The following is a 20,738-nucleotide window of genomic DNA, read 5'->3' on the forward strand; positions in this document are numbered from 1 at the left end:
TGTGCTCTCCCACCCACCAACACCTCACCAATTCTTTTCATACTAACCAAGAAAAAAAATTGTTCTGGTAGTTTTTCATTAAGAATAATACCAGTCTTGGTACAGTAAAGAAAATAGCAATGTGGTAATCAATAAAACTTTACTTTACTTCCCATGCTCGCTTAACACCTTAATTAATTTGAAGTCATGCAGGAAACATAGGCACTTACTCAAATCTGCCGGAAAATTACTCCTCAACTGACTGACACTAATTTAAATAAGAGTAATCAATAAAAATTTAATTTATTTCCCATGCTCGCTTAACACCTTAATTAATATGAAGTCACGCAGGAAACATGGGCACTTACTCAAATCTGCCGGAAAATTACTCCTAAAATGACTAACGCTAATTTAAATAAGAGTCGTGTTTAAATTGTGACTCAATAGATAAAGGCAATGTTAAAGTAACGTTATTTTATCCATCCTACACTGAAACAAAACAATCAACAAAGTCCTAAGGGATACTCAAAGTTCTAAGATGTTGCAGCATTTCTGTCGATATTTCTTCATCATGTCTTGAGCAACTGCTCTTAGAATATCGAAATAAGTAATCGTGACGAAGTAATAGACGTAGGAGGAAAAAAAAAAGGAAAAAGATAACAGTTCTTTTAACTGAACTTATACAGTACACTTAGATACTTTTTTTTATCCAAAGACCATTTGCTAAAGCAAAAAATGAGCCTCTACAAAAGCTGCATTTGAAAATGGCCCTAACTCTCATTAGAAATCTTCCTTCACAGAACTGAACGTTCATGACTGTCTAAAACGTGTTTTATCACGCCCACGTTTTCCCCGGTTCCTCTTCTTGCCATCTCGCTTTCCTCCTCCTCCCCCTTTGGCTCCGCCCTCTTTAGGCCCACGCAAATCCAAGATGTCTTCTTCATCAGCAAAGTCTTCATTTCCTTCAGGGTAGTCTGATCTTTCAACCGTTGTTCCCACACCTCGCAATTTCTGTAGGTCTACAATCACACGAGAAAATATCTACGGTTATAATTTTTCGCAATAAACAGCTATGAAATTCGACTTGAGCGCGGAACAAAGGAAAAATATGGTTCCGTGAGGGTGCTGAACTCTGACCTTCCGATTTTGTAAATATTTTTATATTCTCACCTTGCCTTACAATTTCCTGTACTTCCTTAATGGTCGCTCCCAAAGCCTCGACTTCATGCATCAAGCGGCCCGTATCACCCCACTCACAACGGGACTCGATATCTCGCACACATTCACCTACGCGTGCACCAACGTGGTCAAGCCGCTGGACATCAAGACCAAAATCGTGCGAACCAACCCTATTCCGTTCAGCTAGAGCATTCAACTCGTCACGAAGCTCCTTCTCAGCTTTAAACAGAGGCCCGATCTTCCCGACAAACAGCTGTTTGTATTGTTTGAACAAATGAAGCTGACGCCAGTGCTGACTCTCTTTAACAATGTGCGACTCGTAATTTCCACCCTCGGACTTGTCGCTGAAGCGCACACAGCATATACTACAAGCTGAAGCGTCTACCTTAAAACGCTCAAAGTGGAGTGTATCAGAGTCCGCTGACTGCTCTTCAACTTTATCGTACGGTGTAGTTTCCGGGGTTTCGCGTTTGATTCGACGAAACCATCTCTGAATTTTAACAGCTGCATTTTCACGCTTGGTTTCTAAAGCGCGCTCCTTCCTCTGTTCTTCCAGGTATCCTGTTGGCATCTGAAACTCCGATGGAGAGTACACATCTACGAGTGGCTCACTTGAGTCCGTGGTCTGCGAATGCCAAGGAGCCGGATCAGTGCTAAACGACTGCTTGAAGTAAGCAACATTCACCTCGGCAGTGAGAAACCCTCCGTTGCACCAACGAACTGAAAATAAAGCTTCGTTCCTTTGCGATAGTAAAGTTTGCATTGCGGTAACAACGTCTCGAACACCCTTGGCGTTTTGTGCGGCTTTCAGTGCCCTCTGTACTCGAACGGGAAAGAGTGGGTGAACGGTGACACTGCGCAAGGATTGGATGAGACGGCCACATGGAGCTGCTGGGATACCACTACCGTAGTTACACAACATGGTCATAGCCAAAATCAGAATTCTCTCTGATTCACCTGACAGCCGTGCGCGCTCAATTGAACTGACACTGAAAGCACTGGTTATTAAGTTGAACCGACCGTGGACTTGTCCTGACATTAGCTGGACTGTGTACTCCAGTAAACGCTGGACTCCTCGGATTCCTTTGAAAGAAGGAATTCTCGCGGCTGTGGCTTCAACGATACTAAACAAGGAGGGGAACTTGTCTGAACCGTGTACTGCGTCCCAGAAGTCAATCAGATGGAGATAGCTCTCGGGTAGACAGACTGGATTCTCGTAGTCTTTAAACAAACATGCAAACAACGCCAGACACGAGACTAATTGGTGCTCAAAGACGGCACTTGTGTTGGCAGCGGAAGGAAAAGGAATGGAAGACCTCCATGCGATCACGCTGAAGAATCTCCTGATAAAGGAGTGTGCAGCATTCAAGACATCACCGTACATATGGAGGACAGAGTTACCCTCCTGAAACAAACGGAAGAAACTACGGAAACCTCCATGGTATTTGTCTTGGAGCATTCCATCGCAGGGCATGTTCCTCATTGCAAAGCCTTTTTCCTCTACGGAGAGCAGAGCCCCGATCTTGCCGGGTTGTCCAACCAGGTTAAGGATCCGTGAGATCTTAAAGAACTTGTTAGGGTTCACCCATCTTTGGCTTTCCTTTGTAATCTTCCATGAGAACTCCGCGTAACTGGACAAGCGCTCTCTGATAGCGCTATGCCTGCGAAGAAAGCGAACGTGTTCTCTACCAAGGAAAGAAATATGCAAGCCCATCTTTGGAAAGAGAAGGTCGTACAATTGCCGACACGCTTGAAAGTCTTGTATTTCACGAGTGAGCAGCTTTTGCGAAAGCTTTCTCTCAGGGACGAAGCGGCCAATGGCATCTGCGAATAACTGAACAAAGGCGTTCACATGAATTTGAGTGCACAAGGCAGTAAACAGCTTTTCAAAATGTGACTGTGAGAACTCAGCGTGATGAAACTGACAATGTCCAGGATTGCAACTCAAGCCAACAAGGAACTTTCGACAGATACCATGAAAACGTACACTGGATTCTACTCTTTGACCAATGTTCTGGACTAGTTCAAAAGCCAGGTCACACAAGTGTCTTGCAATTCGCCATCGTGCGGTTCCCTCATCAAGTACCACTTTGTCAACCTTAACTTCATCTTGGCTGTAAGGGACAGACGTGACGAACAGCGCACCACTGTTGACAAAAGCGCATCTCACGTCTGATTTATCTCCCTTGAAAACACCAAAATACGCCTCGCACATTTCCACCTTCTGAAGCTCCACGACACTTTTTTGAGGCTTATTGAGCGCCATAATAAGACCGAACAGTTTGTTCAAGCTAGTAACAAAGACACCAGGAAAATCAACAAGAGCAACATCTTCATTTGAAATGGTGAAAAGCTCGAGACATGCCTCTACCTCGCCACAAATATTGTTTACTTTCTTAAATAGCTCCCGGGCACTTCTGGCATCTTCCACATCTTCATTCAATCTCGCAAGAATCAGCAGACATTGCGCCTGACCGTTCTCATCGTTGCAATCTTCAAATAGTTCCAAAGCTCTTTCAGCAGATCCCTCAACCAAATCACGACGTTCATTAAAACAAGCATGATTCTGGGCACATCGTGCTGCGGACAGAAAGCACTCGGCTGCAAAGCTCTTCGTGTGTACAAACTTTACCGCTTCAATAAATCTGCCATTTTTGCTCAAGAGGTTGCCAGCATCTGTGTATCTGCCTTCATCGACCAGTGCCTCCATAGCTTCTTGAACACACCCGTGGTTCTCCAGAAAAAGGATTCGATCGTTTGTGGAAGGTAAACCCTCAAGGACGGAGACCATTTCATCAAGACGGCCAGAACTAAAATATGAACAGACCAATAAGAAGCTTAAGAGTCAAAGTTCACCCTCAAAAAATAAGAACTGTTTCAACTGAATTGCTACACTATATGAGAAAATAGAAAAAAGGCAACAAAAAGAAAATGATAATAATAAATGATGAAAATTAGAAAAAGGTGTAGGAAACAACAGCACCATCGAACGATATTACAAATAAACTTCTATTAAGTTCTTGTTTCTTAACAAAACGAAAAAATAAGCAAACGGAAAGGCTGCTGACGGATCGTTTTCTGTCAATCAACTATTTTGAAATTCGCAAACGTATTGCAATGTATTACAATTCCATTGCAAAGTCAGACCAATTGCCCAAAATGTTACAGATCAGCCAAGCCAAATTCGCTTAGCCAATCAGTCAACGTTTTAAAACCTACCTGAAATGTTCTTCCGCCAGTTGATGACACAGTCGCTCCACCGTCCGTGACTCTCTGGGTGGACGGATTCCTCCTTTACTAGTATCAGCTCCCACCAGACTCTTGTACCGCTGTAAGGTATCGATAGCCTCCTTGTAGAGATTGCCTTGACACAGTACCTCCACCGCTTGGTGGTAATCATTAATCATCTCATAACACTGACTGGCTTCCAAGTAATAGCGTTCCTTCCTGAGCTGTTTCGCTGCGTCTTCAAACTATTGCAGACAATGGGATAAAAAAAACGGTGTTGTGGGCGATAGGAACAACGACATTGGCTCCCGTTTACTTCAAAGGCTGGTAAGAATACGCCCTAGCAAATCGCACTGAATACTTCGAACTCAAGATAATAGAAGTATCATAGAGATATCAACCATAGAATAATGCAAATTTAGGTAGAAAAGCAAGTTTGAGCTAATGGTTTAAAAGAGATACGGATCAATATCAGTATCTGGGCAACTGCCCACCTACCCCTCCCCCTAAACTTGTTGTCAATTGACTGTTGTTGAGTTAGGGGAGGGGTAGGTGGGCAGTTGCCCAGATACTGATATTGATCCAGAGATTCAAAGAAGAAAGTTTGCACATCATTGCTTAAATCAATCACAATTAACGTCATTACAAGCTCACGCAAATAAAAGAACAAAAAACGAACTTGTTCCGGATGCTTATGGAAACAGTGTCTAGAACCATTCTGTGCTTACCTTTCCTAATTTCTTATTTAGTCTGGCGAGCAACAGTCTCTCGCGAGCATTATGCAAACACTTGGCGCCCTCATCCAACATGGCACACTGTAAAAACTGATCCGCAGCCTTCAGGAACTGTGCTCTCATCGCCTTAGGGTTACCTTTTATTTTACTTGCTTCAGCGGCCTGCAACTGGGCTTGACTCTTCTTTATCATAACTTGATCGCTGGCCATTGTGAAGCATTTTACAGCCACCTCCCATAGCTCTTTGTTATAAAAATAATGCCCTTGCTGGCACCACTCAGCTTCTGCTGACTTCTCCACGAACATACTGGTCAGCTGATCTGTTTCGTTAGCTTCACCTGACATGCGTATCACGCGAACAAGGCTACGCTTTTGGAAGTACTCAAACACTGGTGCCCGGGTTTCTTCGTCTTCATCAAAGAACCACACGTTGACCCTTGCGCGAGTAATGGCCGTGTACAAAAACTTGAACTCAGAGTTGAGCACCCTGTGTCTGTCTGAGTCAAAGTCAAGGGGACGCGATGTTATTTCTAAGTCCTCTTCAGCGAGTTCTATCAGTCCTGAGGTGTCTACGATCCTTCCTTCTGAGAGCTCTTTCATGTAAGAGGTCACAACTCGCCACTCTTTTTTAGCCTATGTATGCAAACAAAACAAGCACAATTCTGTCTGGGAAAAAATCAGGAGTCCTGCTTTGCTAGCAGGGCTCAGTGCACGCTGGAGACGACGAAGTATCACTGTAAAGTGCAGAAAGCACAAATTCTACAGACATAGACAGGTGTAACTTAGATTGGAGCGATACAGTTTCCACGCTTGCTTCACATGAAAATTTGGTAAGCATGTGATATTTGCCATGTGGATGGGAATGGGAAAAGTATTTGATAACCTTGTAAAAAACACTATCCCTTTGACAGTGTTCTTACTTGCTTTTCAAGAAATTCTGGAGGCTTTTATGTCTACAACTTGCACCCGTGTATGCGTTTTAGAGCCTCGACGGCAATTTGTGTACGGAACGCCTGAATACAAAAAAATATTGCGGGACAAACAAAATCCGCCATAAATGGCAAACCACCGGTCTGGAACTCACCTGAGAGTCTTTGAAGAAGTTGTAAATTAGGACATCATCAAACTCCAAGCCCTTCGACTCGTAAATTGTTAGGATTAGAGCTTGTTTCAACTCATCGGGCATCTGATCCCGAGCTTCTTCTGAGGCCACAAGTATGACTTGATGTGCACCGAACTCAATTCTCGAAGATTGCCGACGATTTCCTCGAAGAATCATCGCCAGATCGCCGAAACTACATGACTCTAACAGCACAGGTTTAGGTCCTTCAAATAATCCTTGATCTTTCTCAAGGCGATCAAAAGACTCTGGAAAGTAATGAAGTAACAGGTCCACAACACTAGAGGCGAGCCGCAAAATCCCTGCATGCGAGCGATAGTTGTGTGTTAACTGATATAGTTTATTTGGGACCCTAACTCCCGACTGAAAGCCAAGGGATTGGTAAGACTGCTGCGAGTAAAAGAATAATGATTTCAAATCGTTGAATCGAAACGCTATTCCTCTCATAATACTTTGAGCCGTGTCACCGGTGAAAAAAAGACCGTTTGGATCGCGGCTACAACGGATCAGCAAACACAGTTCAGCTTGAGTGAAATCTTGAGTTTCGTCAACGTAGAACCGATGAACAGACCAATCAGGGACTTGGACTTTCTGCAGACGAGTGTAAATGTTGTGAACGACGTCAGCTTCGTCAAACATTCGCAATGATCGTTTAGTGTTCTGGTACATAACGAAAAGAGAGTAAACAACTTCACGATCGGCAGAGAAGTTTGGAGCTCGCTTCCTTCCAAGATCTGAATATTCTTCTAAAGTCAAGAAACCGTGTTCAGCATGCAAGGCCTCAACGGATCCCTTGATGAAAGATCGGATTTCAGTCCAGACTAGAGTTGGATGGTACTGAGCCTTAACTTTCTTCACCATTCTTGGCCACAGCTCTGATACGAACACAACGTAAGTGACCTCACGTCTGGGGTCAAAGCTTTTGGGATCCGACCGGTTACACACAACATCATTTGTGTCATTGACATGCACATCGTCTTGCTCCTCGACTTCGCTGTCAGAATCGTCTTCAATAGCCACCAAGTGACATTCTTCTTCTCCCCATCCGTAAATCTTTCTCAACAGACTGCCATCCTCGTCACGAGGAAAAAACTCGCAGCCAGGAAGGGAGGCATCTAATAAAAGCAACCAGTCACGAGAATTAATAAAAAGAGGCCACGCAGCATCATCGATATCTTGAATTCTGGACGGCAGAGCTGTGGTTTCCTTTTCCACGTGTTCCCTTGCGGCAGGACAAGCGTGGCTGAGCTCGGAAAAATTTTTCTGAACCTCACTGCAAAGCACCGAGTTTTTTGTAATAAAGACCTGATGCAGATGTTCATACTGGGCAGCTGTCGTTTCCTCAAACTCGGAAGGTTCTACTGTGTCGTCGCCTTCTTCGTAGTCTTTGCGCCGAGCATCCTTGGCTCTGATAAACTCGTCTGTTGGTGAGTGCTCTACAATGTCTTCTGTAACATTGGAACTTGACAACTGGAGGGGTAATTCCTCTGGCAGCTCACAAGCTGTGATACTTCCATAGGAATCAGCTTTGGGCAAATAGTGCGTGACTTTAGGGATATGAGGTCCTGCAGTGGCCGCCTTCTCCCAATAAAACTGAAACTCATTCCACAACCTGTATAAACAGCAGGTTGTCTTACCGGTGCCACTTCGACCGAGAAGAATGATAGGGCATGGTTGACTTTGACGCAAGTTGATAATAGCGTGCTCAAGCTCAGTAACTCTAAAGGGAAAATCCACTTTGGCTGTAGGGTTACTGTGAAGAACTGAGTTAATCAAGGGTGAGGAAAAGGAGTAGAATTTAAGAATGTGGAACTCCATATCATTTGGACTTGCTGGTGGGAAGAAGAACTGCGAACCTCTACATTTATCGGAGGACTTTTCAAGTTTCGTTGTCTTCGCTTGCGAGAAATCCTCTACTTTTTCAGACAGTTCAACAAAGAAATTTGGCAGTCGTTCGCCACTGGCATTTGTCACTTTATCATTTCCTTTCCTAAATCCAGACAACTCTTTTTTCACGTTACAACTCAATCCTCTATCATGAGACTTAACGATGCTCTCAACTTTCGCCATAAGGCCATCTCGGTCCGCTGCAACGTCCCATACACGAATAATTTCGGAATAAATTCTCCCAACAGATGTTTCCGTTTGTATTCTTAACTCAGGATCATTACTGCATTTGGCTGAAAACGCGACTGTCAGTTCCCAAATAATCCGAGAAGCTCGTGTTAATTTGGCCTCAAACAGCATGATATTGCGTTTTTTAGGCATTCCATCCAACCTCCTGCAAAGTGTATTTGTCCATCGACCCTCAGCCAGCATCCGAATCTTGCCGATAATACGTCGCTTTAAGGAATCACTGACGTTAGTGTTCTGTAGAGCTTTCCAGAATTGGTCTGTGCAGTCCACTTCCCATGGCAAATCTTCAAAAGGGGACTCTAGGTCTACCTCGAGTTCTTCTTCAGTTGCCTCTTCATCGTCCTCGTCATCTATAATTCTTTCGATGTCAGGGACATGATGTTCTTCCTTGTCGAGCCGTTCAATCCTAGGGTCATCTTTTGTAGTTTCAATTTCCGAGTTGTCCACAGCCCCGCTTGCATTCTCACTCTCGGTTTCCATCAAAGTCTCAACACTGATGCATTCAATCATGCTCTTGATGCTCGCACGAAGGTCATACAGAGGATCTTTCTTCACCAGTACGGCTACCGGCATGGGCTTTTTATCTCCAGCTTTCACCTTTACAACTTGATGCTTGCCTTCTGGTATATCCTGATCTGCAGCATTACACCACTCATTCTCTGCCTCTTCCTGAACTCCTTCCTCTCCTGCTGCTGTTTCGTGTCCAGGCACTGTCTTTTCTGATTGTTTCCCAACTTTCCTCTTCCTCTTACCACCATCCGACTTCTTGCAACTCTTGTAAGAGTTAATGGCCTGCCTGATCAACTTTGCCCGCGGGTCTTTCTTAGTTAGATAATCCAACGGGACCTTGCCGTCCGTGTTTTTTACGATTGGATTGGCTCCCGCATCTGTTAGAACACTGATAATTCCGCATTTCCTCCTGGAGCAATTTCCAAAGGCCACTAGGTGGAAGAGCGTGTTCCCGCTGCTATCTACCGTGTCAGGGTCAAACAGCTCAGAGTTAAGAAGGGCTTGAATTAGTCCAGTGTTCCCTGTAAGTACGACAATTCAAGAAACCAGAAAACTATTTATCAAGAAGAAAAGCTACTTTGAAAGCATAATCACGACAAATGATTTCACGTAATTTCTTATATTAAGAAAGAGTTAAGAGATACACTATAAAGCGCTAAGCGACCAAATTTTCCATAGAACTCGTTATACTGTACAGGGCAAAATCTATTACTGAAAAAACCTGGAAAACAAGGACTCCTGACGAAATAAAATATGAGGAATGACAAAGAATAAGCTGAAATGCGTTTAACGGAACAGTCTTACCTACCGGTTGCAAATGCTTGCCTCAAAGCTTCGTGCAGAAGTGAATCACCAGCTTTACTCATAATACACGCAGAGTCGGCGTGATACTGTAGCAATGTAACCACCATGTTGTATTCTTCATTCTCCATGGCTAGTTCCAGAGGGCATTTGCTTGCCTTGCCAAGTCCGTTAGAGGAGGCACCATTTTCCAAAAGAGCCGCAATGAGAGGAACCCGGTACTTTTCAGCTGCCCCAAACACAAGCTCAATAGGTATCCCGGATGCATCAATACCAGTCGCTAGGCCACCCTCACCTGGTGAATAGCGCTGAGGTCCTCCACCCCCAAGGTATAGGACATGTAACTTGTCCCACGCCTTTTTCTCTGACAGCTGCTTGATCAGCTTTTCCAGAGTTGGGTTTGATACACTGCACGTTATACTTGAAGTTCCATCTACAAGGGAAGCAAAAACAACAGGAAAAACAAAAACAATGAAAGAGCTAACTACAATTTGCTGAGCAACGGATAACTATCTGCAAGTCTCACGATTCAAGTCTTTAGATAGGGGATAAGTTAAATAAGATCACAGTAATTATAAATAGAAACAGAAAGGCGGCCCATTACCTGACAGATTGAGGCCCAGATCCACGATTTGAGAAAGTATAGCAAACTTGTCTCCATCATTTTCTGCCCTTCTCAATCCTTCACCGAAGGCTCTTACAGCATCTCTATTCTGATCCAGGCATGCATGACAGAATCCTTGCCGCACAAAACCCTACAACAACCAAATTACAAATAGCTTTGTCTCCTCTGTAGACACTTGTTTGGATATAAAGCAAAACTGACGACGGTCAAAAATATGACCTACCTTGTACCACTCTGGCCTGAATCTTGTACAGCTCTTGGCGTCTGTAAGACCTTGTTGGTAGTTGCCGATGTTGTAATGAGCTAGAGCACGATTACACAGTAGCGTAGCCAGAAATTCCTTGTCGTTGCTTGGAACATATTGCATGGACAAAGTGTAGTACTCAACTAGAGTAGAGAATTCCTTCTCAGAAAAAAGCCTCTTGCCTCTCTCTTTCCACTTACTTGCTTCCGTCTGGTTTAAAGAGATTTAGACGCATTCACAAGATTAAGATCAATCCAGGCTCTCAGTCAGTGGAGACAAGTGGAAAAGCTGAAGGGTGAGGGGATTAACGTTTCCTCTGACAATCGCAAAGTAACATTCGCTCGCCGTGGTTCCTCCGCTGACCAAGAGTTTGGAACAGGCTAAAGCAAAGAATACTACAACATTCTAGAATATTTTCAGAAACGTACTGTACCTGTGATTTAGTTGGTCTAAACTTAAAGCATTCCCGGCCTTTCTCCACTGCCTTCACATATTGCTTTGTTTCAAAATATGCTGTTGCCAGAGAGTTGTTCACAATATAACTCAAATCTGCTGAATTGTTTGGAAACTGAAGAGCTAAATTCAACAATTTGATAGCTTGACTGTAATCCTTTGCACTCAAAGCCCTGACACCTTCATCTTTCCAGAAATGACCTCGACTCTGTAAAAATTACAAAAAAAACCAAAACAACATTATAAACATCCCTACTGAGATGTAGTCATCATCCACGACATTTTATAACTCAGAATTCAAATTTAAGACTTTCAGGGCCCAGGAAATGATCTTGCAAAATTCAATCACTTTCCAGCTGAGCTTTTCCGTGACACATGCAAAACTATATTTTTTTTCTAGGTACTATTCGTCCTTGAGCATTTATCTGTTAGTACTTGAAGGTCGAACATATATTTCATCAATGTAAATTAAATTCATATAAGGGGAAACAATCGCTGATACGATATCATACAAAAACATAGTCACCTCACGGTGATGAGACCCTGTAACTCTTGAACAACAAATCCCGGATGGATCAGCTCCATGCTTCAAAAGGGTATAGGCAATACCGTAATGTTCCATCTCCAAAGCAACAGACAAAGGTGGGTTTTTAGAACCATGCAGACCATTGGCAAGAGCTCCATGATCCAGCAACACAGCAATAAGCTTATCACGGTCGTGTACAGATGACTCAAGCACTTGACTAATAGGAACAATTCCAGCATTACATCCAGTTGCAACACCTCCACGACCTTTGTCAAATGACCTTTGACTATCACCTCCAAGGAATAGCAATTGCAGCTTGTTCCATTCCTTCTTGGCGCAGACGTCTTTGATCAGTCTCTGTGCTGTGGCTCTGGGAATGCGACAGGTCATCGCAAGTGTTCCATCTTCGACAAACAAGAATAAAATAATTAGAGTTGAAACATCCTTAAAAATTCAAATGTATAGCCTCGGAAAGCAAGTTTACTGAGTGAAAAATCACACTAGCATTCATGGGTTTTTTAATCTCCTTAGTATCAAAGAAGGCTCCACAGGTAAGATGTACCCCATCATTTTTGAGGTTACTTACAAAATTTTTTCACAACATTGTGCGGAAGGCAAAGAGAATGTTGTTGGAAAGTCAACTAATGTGGGGTGATAAGAGTACAATATGATACAGACTGATTCGTGACCAAACTAAATACATGCATCACTAGAGCCACCTTGACAATCTTTTTACTAAATGACGATGATATTCAGTACCTTTTACATCCATAGCCGTAGAAATTATGTGAGACGCAAGGGAAAACTTGTCATCATCTGTCTCTGCCCTTTTAAGTCCATCACAAAAACTTCTGAGGGCTTCTAAGTTCTGACCAAGGTAGTTTAAGCAGGAACCAAGACGGTAGTATCCCTACAAAAAAAAACACACTCAGGAGAAGATTTTTGTTTACATGACAGGATTCTTGATAGCAGGACACACTGGGATACCAGGACATAGGATCACATGAACTCAAATACTCACCTCCAAACTTTAGTTATTCAATTACATACATTTACATCACACAATACTTTGCCTTTACGTACCTTAGACCACTGAGGTTCAACCTGAACACATCTCTCAGCATCTTCCTTTGCCTTATCATAACTCTCCAGGTTAATGTAAGCAGCACATCTATTACTTAACAAGACTGCTCTCATCTTTTGCACATTCTCCATGGTCTCTGGTATATACTTCATTGCCAAGGAGTAATATTGGACCACCAGCTCATACTTTCTCTCTTTGAACAGTTTATTTCCCCGTTCTCTCCATTTCTGAACAGACTCCTTGAAAAAGATCAACAATAAAACTCAACAGTCTTCTGGCATGCAACTGGAGTTTGAGCATGGCTACTTCATACTTTGTCAGGTTACCCTGCTAGATTCTGGTACTCATTTGTGCTCCCAAGTATAGAGTAGAGACACTGTCCATCTGCTCCTTTGTGGACTTAGAGCTCTGTCACAAAATTAACTTCAACATACAAATCTCTTACCTCATTTTTCATTGGTTGAGCATATCCTTTTTCTCCATATTCAATGCACTCTGTAAACTTGTAGCCCTCAAAACAGATGTCAGCTAGCACATCAAAACATTCCCTCTTGAGTTCTATGGCTTGTTCTGGAGCATATTCTAATGCTAAGTTGTAGCATTGGGAGGCTTTCTCTGTTTCCATGCGTTGGATCATCTTGTTAGCTTCTCCTTTCCAGAAATTTGCTTGAGCCTGAAATAGACCAATTAAGAAACCTTCAGAAACGTCACAGAAGCATGACATAGCAGGCATTACTTCAAAATCACAAACCCACTATTGCCAGTGTATTGCTTCACTTTATAAAGAGTGACCAAAGCATTTGAACCTGCATGGATAGGAAGCTAACCCCAGTTGATAGTTAAGTTGTCAAAATGTCAAAAAGACCAGTAGCAGAAGTACAGCAAAAGGAGAGAGGGGAGTAATTCTTCAACCTCCAGCCCCCCCGCCCCTTTCAAAAAAAGGATTAATAAATAAAGCACAGTAACATAGGAAGAGGACAAAGCTTTCTCTCACTTGATATACTGTGCACAAAAGAAAAAAAATTAATTCATTAAACATCAAAAACCTTTGAATGGAGCTGAGGCTGATTTGAAACACAGGCCAGTTGAGCACCCTCACTTATCAGCTTAGCTGCAATGTCAAATTCCTCCATCTCCAATGCTGTTAATAAGGGAGGCTTTTGACACAGTGGCAGTCCATCCACACAAGCCCCAAACTCCAACAGTACTGTCAAAAGGTTTGATTTGTAGGCCACACTTGATGCTATGACCAGATCTAAAGGCACTTGAGAGGAGTCACATCCACTAGCTAGCCCTCCTTCCCCAACAGGAGCATCATAAGGGCCTCCACCACCAACAAACAACACACCAAGCCTCTCCCAGTCCTGCTTTGATATTGCATCATCTACAGCTCTCTGGATAATGACTTGAGAGCAAAATCCTTCATCTACACCCATTGTTCCATCTGAAGTATGAAAACAAGACATATACAAGAGTAAACAATGGCTCAATCTAGCTGTGGAGTAGTAATTTAAGTTCAAGTACAATAACTTTGGGCCTTGCCTGCAAATACCAGCTTACAACCCAGAGGATCAACCTCTGCTTCATAAAATATTAAAATATTAAGTTCCCCTAAGACAATTGTTGTTGCTGACTGTGCCCTGTTTACTTTAAACTGATCTCATAAAAAACCAGCCATTAATCTGGATCTGCCTTGAACATATAGGTCTGGAAAAATGGCATCAACCAGTTTAATCATATAAAAAACAGGGTTTTCTATGTTGTGGCTACAGAGAAGTGTGAAGTAACAGGAGAATGTACAGTGTAATATATATGAGAAAAGACAGCCCATGAAATTAAGACAGAGAATTTTGCATACAAGCCAGAGCACTCTCTGATCTCTGTGACCCAATGAAAACCCTGTGAAATGGGAAAAAAGGTAGCACCCAATGCTAAATATCTACCTCTTGCCTCAGGGGCTACCGTGGTGATCTGTAGCAGGGTGTCATACTTCTCCTCCTCGGTTTCAGCAAGATCAAGAGCTGTAGCAAAAGAATGCATTGCCTCTGTATAACGCTTCAAACCAGCTAAGCTTGATCCCAGCCTATAATGTGCCTGGTATACAGGAAACAAAATTTATGCAAAGTGAGATTAAACAACGAGTTAAACTTAGAAAGCTACATGATTGTATAAATTCTCTATCATTGCTCAGGACCACATCATGTGAAGCTTCTTTGAAATAAATTTAAAAAAATTTTATTTGCAATATGAGTCAGTGGTAAAAATCTCACAATGAAACCTAGATTATTGTGACTATTTATCAACTATCCTTTTTTTCAAGCAAGAAACTTTCATTCCTGCAATGTTTCAAGTACATTTCTCATGGAGCTCTAGAAAGTAAAAGAACTTCACTGACACAATTTAAAACATTAATCAAACAATAAAGCTTCACAAATGGCAAGTGACCCCGCATTTGATCTAATCAAACATCCTTTGTGAACTCACTTTTGACCAGTTGTTCCTAATCTTGACACAGCGCTCAGCATCCAAGACTGCTTCCTTATACATGTTATTTCTTATAAAGACCAGAGAGCGATTACACAGTAGCTGCGCCAGCAGTTCTCGCTCACTGGTAGGAGCATAGTTGATTGCCAGAGAATAACAGTCAACTAGCAGATCCAACTTGTTTTCTTTAAAAAGTTGTTTGCCTCTTTCCTTCCACCTTTTTGCCTCACCCTGCAATGGTAAAGGATGCTGCTTTCTGTCATTGCTATTGTGCAGTTGTGCTATTAGCCTCCTTTCACATAGTGAACTACTAAATGTTTAAAGCAAATGCCAGGTTCGGGCAACAGAAGAGGGAGCCAGGCCCCCTCAACACCATGCTGTGCTTTTTGCCATCCTCACACGGCTCCTTATTCTTACACAACCTGGGTCAGAGTCTGTCTTATCTTGCGAGTCAAGAGACTCTTGGAATGAATACAAACCTGGGAGTCAAAATGTCTACAATTTCAAGCAACAAAAGACCTTTCTAAGCCTACATGGAAACTCATTCATGAATATATGAGTTTTAAATTACAAAGGAAGCACCTCTTCACAATTTGTTTTGGCATATAGCAATGTTTAAATAAAAGTTGACAGTCTTGAGAGACATATTCCTTGCTTCTCAGTTCTTGATCCTTGAATCTAAATAACATTTGCAAATTTTGAGAATAGCTAGTATGAATAAAGGATGTCATGAGCCAAGCACTTTGTCCAATGCCGTTGTTTTGCTTTTGAAATTGGAATTGTTTCCTAAAATCATTCTTTGAGGGTTTTGTAACTAGATTCTTTAAATTTGAATATAGATTCCTGAATATAAAACTCTTTAATCCAACCTTGAAACTTGATATTTGATTATCAAAACTTTTGAGAATTCAGGATTAAGGTTAGAATCAAGACTTTCACCTTAAATATGAGCAGTGCTGTGCATCTTCCAATGATAGCAAAACAGCAAATCAGCACACCGTTACAATTCCCAATGTTAGCAATGCAAAATACTGACCTGAGCCCTCCCTGGCCTGATCTTGTATGCCTCTTTACCAGCCTCTAATGCTTCTGGATACTGCTGCAGACTAAAATAACAAGATGCCAAATAGCTCTGTAGTTGTGCATGAAACTCATTCATAGAACGTGGCAAAAACTCCTTTGCAAGTCCAAGAGAAACAATGGCTTGATTGTACTTGTGTGCTTGATATAACCGGATGCCTTTATCCTTGCAGCGCCTGCCTTCTTGCTGCAATACAGAGGTAAAACATATGTTAATATTTACAGCAATGTATCGGGGTTTGTACCTTTTCCAGAAACAAATTCAGTGACTTTTCCAAGACCTTTCCAGGACTCAGATTGATTTTTCCAAGACTCCAAATGTCACCTTAAACCCAAGATTTCCCAAATTCAAAATCAATTCTCCTTACAGTCTACATACATTTCTTATAATGTAACTTCTCAAAATTTTACTACTAAAGTTAAGCAGATTTCTAGGACTTTCCAGGACCTGTAGCCTTTTTCAGGACTTTCCAGTATTGGAAAGCGCCAAAATAAAATTCCAAGACTTTCTGGGTTTTCCAGGACCTGTATGTACCCCAACATTCTTTAGCCAAGCAGAAATCAAGACTTAGTGCACCTGATAATTTACTTAACATAATAATTAAACACAGGCAAAAACAAAAGCTAAAAAAGAAAGTTTTCAATTCTACATGTTTTTCTGCATGAAACTCCAGACAGGTATTATTCTTTCAAACTCAGAGGCACCAAAAATTAATGGAGTTTAAAATTTACAGAATCCTTCCCTTGAAACTGGCTTCTCCTGTTTCAAATGCATTGTGCTGTAATATGATGGAAATATAAGAACTATCACTTCAATCTTTCAACAAAGTGGAATTTTCTTGAAAACCAAATGACAATCTGCATTGTCTCCAGGAAATCAACAAGTGGTATTCACAACTAGCAATTCATCATAATGATTGTAACAATAATGAATTATCTTTCAGGAGACATAGGAGAAACAAACCTTAACCAAAGCAGGGTCAACCTTCCAGCAATTTGCAATGTCACTGCGTGCTTCCACAAATCTCTCAGTTCTGTAGTTTGTTTCTGCTCTTGAAGCGTACAGAGTGGAGAGCAAGGCAATATTGTTGCGAGGACAAAACAACAGTGAATAAGTAAAACACTGAGTGGAAACAGACCAGTTCTCTTCTTTATTGGCTTCAAAGCCTCTGTGTACCCATTTTTCTGCACCATCCTGGTAAGATTAAAACTGAGTGAACATAACTATCGAACAAAAATGTTTGTATACACACCTACATATGGCAAATCTCTTTCCAATGATGCTTACACTCATAAATTCCAGAGTTTACAGAACACTCTGCGCAGAGCATTAATTTTATCACAAGCCAGTAATAAATCATAGTGATGTCTCCTACCATTTTTTGACAGGAGGTCTTTGTTACACCTACATGTTGCTGATAGTTTTTAATATTCTCATCACCTGTCTGTGTGATAATCTATTAAAAATTTTTAGGAGAAATTATAGGAAGATTGTATAGAAGTTGAAGGCTCATACTCTGATTCCTGGAAATAGCTCTAAAGCTCTCTTCATGTCACTGCATGCATCTTCTTTGCATCCCAAGTCCCAATAACAATCTGCTCTTTCTCCCAGTAGTTTGCCAGCATAGTGTGGTCTGCTTGGAGGTGTGAGTTGTATGCTGTGTGTAAATAGCAATAATGCTTGCTCAAGTGCTCCAGCCTGATGAGCAAGGATTGCTTGATGCCGCAACTCTATAGCATCCATCTTTCAAAATTCCTTTACTGCAGAGACAATAAGAATTCAAGATTTAGCCTGAAACAAAATCTTTGAATTCCTTTAATTCACTACTTGCAACAGTCTTTCAACTCTTTAACTAAACTGCTCTCTAGAAGAGCTCAGATGCTAAGGGAAACTTTGTCTAAAGGCAACTTGTTTCACTTTTCTTTCATGGAGGCTTTTAACCCTTTAACTCCCAGATCAAATTTGCAATTCTCCTTACTATCAACATTCAATTCTTATAATGTTAGTTCAGAGAATTTAGTATTGGATCAATTAATTATCCCCCAAATTGATATTTTTCTTTGTTCTCATTATTAATCTGGTTGATATTGTATTGATACTGTACAGAGAAACTCTGCCTTGGTCACTCATGGGAGTTAAAAGGTTAAGAGCCAGGGACCTTTGGGTACCTGTTGACTCTATTTGTTGACTAGTCAGTTTGGCACAAAAAGATGCCTGGATATTTGTGTGCAGCCATTTTGTTATAAGAAGTGAACCATTTTCCACAAGTGGAGCTCAAGGAAAAATGTGAGCTTCAAGGTAACAGAGAATGTGGACAAATGGACAAGATATTTTCATGCCAAGTGGAGGCTACTGTGTTTACGATATCTTTTGAATAGTTTTGCAATGCATAGAAAGAAACGTGTACCATATATGTCTCTTTCACTATCACAATAGCAAAATGCTCTCTCATTTTGAATTAAATTCTTAACTAAGAATTTTATCTTATTAGACATAAAATTTACAAATTGGGGAATATCACTTATGGAAAAAATGAACAATAGCCTCTCTTTGGCAGTTGGGTGAGCTTCAAGGAACAGATAATATCCATGGACGAATAAACATGCATATTTTTGCACCAAATTGAGGGTATCACATTTATTATCCTTCAAATATTTTGTAACAGGTGAAAAAAAAAGGTTTTGAAACAGCTTACCATTTTCTGCATGGGATGTTTAATTTAGAGTGATCTCTAGTATGATTTTGTGAACAAACAAAGATTTCTGTTCTTCTGTATAGCAACCACAAAATGCACTCTCATCTTAAATCAAGTCTTAAAAGAAGACCTATCAAAGTGGATGTAAGGCTGAACATAAGGGGAATATAGGGGAGTGATCTACTAGGATGTCCTCCAGTTTTAGCAGGGGGAATATTTGGTCATGTGATGCATTTAAGCAAATCAGGCACAAGCAAAAATATTTGATGGACTACGACATTGCATATTCCCCAGTTTTAGCTGAAGCATATCAGGTCACGTGACATTTTAAAACCAACTGCATGCAAGCAAAAAAATTTGATGAATTATAATGGTAGCTAGCCAGTTTGAAGTATGCCCACCACTCTTCCTCAGGACTGTAAACAGTGATAGCAATTCAACATTCAACATAAGTATCACATAAACAAATCATAAATGGTTCCTCTCCAACCGTCTACCAAAAGAAGGAACACAGAACTGTTGAATGTGATTTATTTCCGGTTAACACCAGCCGGAAAGAAATTAAATGAACCTATGTTCACTCTGATAACTATCATACCTATCACCGATTGAACAAAACAAGACTTTGAGCGTCATCCATTCAATCTTTTTAGGGCGAGTTTTCTGTGATTAAAAGAAATATTAATCTCCTATTCTCTGAATAACAATATAAAATGAGGTTGTTCTTGAAATAACTGATGAAATGTTCCCACACTGTAGGACAGACAACAGAAATTTGAAATTCGCAAACAAGCAGTTTGGGTTCACCATTCACGCTGAACTCGTCCACTGTTCAATGGTTTGACACCATTGACAAGCTCAGCTAAAGTACGATAAGAGTAACAGCAGTGTCATTGGATACATAAAGCAATATTGCATTGTGTTATTGACATTCCTTCAGCTGAATGAATATTTAATCCCTCGTGAAGAAATTCATGAATGCGCCAACTCTCGAGCTTGACAAAAAGCAAAGGGGAAACTGTTTACGCAGTGAATACCTTATATATCTCTCATAAGGTCTGTCTAACCTCGCTAACTAGTATAGTCCACTCAAAAACACCTTACCTTTCACACACTCGAACAGAAAGCTTTATTTCCTGCGAAAATGAGAGGCAGACGAGAGGAACACAACATTATTGGTAGAGGTCGATGTGTTCATTCATTCATTCAAAACAATTTCGTCATTACAAAGCCCAGTGTCTTCGCCCCACTGCAAACTAGCAGCTGCTGTTATTGCGGAAGAGGTCCACAGTGAGAAGTTATGACGTCCACCGATGAAAAAAATGATTCCGGATGTTATGATTCAAAGCGAAAGAGCCTGTTCACAGTTTCCTTCAGCTTACACTACGCGTGCATATGTACTGCGCTTGTCATGTGATCACGCGGGCAGCGATCCCAGTCAACACAAAGTAAAACTCGGCTATGCACAAACGTATTTAGACGACAAACGCTTGGCAATGGATATTCACTTTTTATTATCTCTTTGCAGACAAAGCCGACGTTTTTATTCAAAGCTGAAATATCTCCTCATTCCGTGAACTGGGTCAGCTAAATCAATACGAGGATCTCCTATGCAAAACGAAGTCAAAAAAGGCCATCGTCCTTTCCAGTTATGTCGTGGAAAAATTTGGACTTTGTAACGGCTTATGCAAAACCGTAAACGATCACCAGACAAAAACAAAGCTTTCAGAAGGATTCGTCAACAGCTGGGGTGTTCTACATTGGCCATTCATCGGAAGCAGAAGTGCATATATCCTTGCATGCCCAGGTGAGATCCTTGATAGTTTGTGATCGTCAAAAGGGCTATTAATTTTTCATTT

General features: G+C 41.3%; 1 protein-coding gene across 1 annotated transcript; it reads right to left on the bottom strand.

The window, feature by feature from the left end:
• Positions 1 to 122: 122 nt before the first annotated feature.
• LOC131794775 (TPR and ankyrin repeat-containing protein 1) lies at positions 123 to 20,247 on the bottom strand. Its single transcript, XM_059112322.2, has 20 exons — positions 19,984 to 20,247; positions 17,700 to 17,944; positions 17,148 to 17,378; positions 16,140 to 16,370; positions 15,104 to 15,334; positions 14,563 to 14,713; positions 13,666 to 14,063; positions 13,065 to 13,292; positions 12,619 to 12,858; positions 12,295 to 12,445; positions 11,536 to 11,939; positions 10,990 to 11,217; positions 10,536 to 10,766; positions 10,292 to 10,442; positions 9,695 to 10,120; positions 6,205 to 9,407; positions 5,115 to 5,753; positions 4,378 to 4,631; positions 1,150 to 3,968; positions 123 to 998 (listed from the first exon to the last, which is right to left on the bottom strand). Exons 2-20 carry the CDS (start codon positions 17,925 to 17,927, stop codon positions 790 to 792), a joined length of 10,653 nt encoding a protein of 3,550 aa, XP_058968305.2. The 5' UTR covers positions 17,928 to 17,944; positions 19,984 to 20,247; the 3' UTR covers positions 123 to 789.
• Positions 20,248 to 20,738: the final 491 nt, after the last annotated feature.

The sequence above is a fragment of the Pocillopora verrucosa genome, chromosome 14 (genome assembly GCF_036669915.1).
Source record: "Pocillopora verrucosa isolate sample1 chromosome 14, ASM3666991v2, whole genome shotgun sequence".
NCBI classification, from domain to species: domain Eukaryota; kingdom Metazoa; phylum Cnidaria; class Anthozoa; order Scleractinia; family Pocilloporidae; genus Pocillopora; species Pocillopora verrucosa.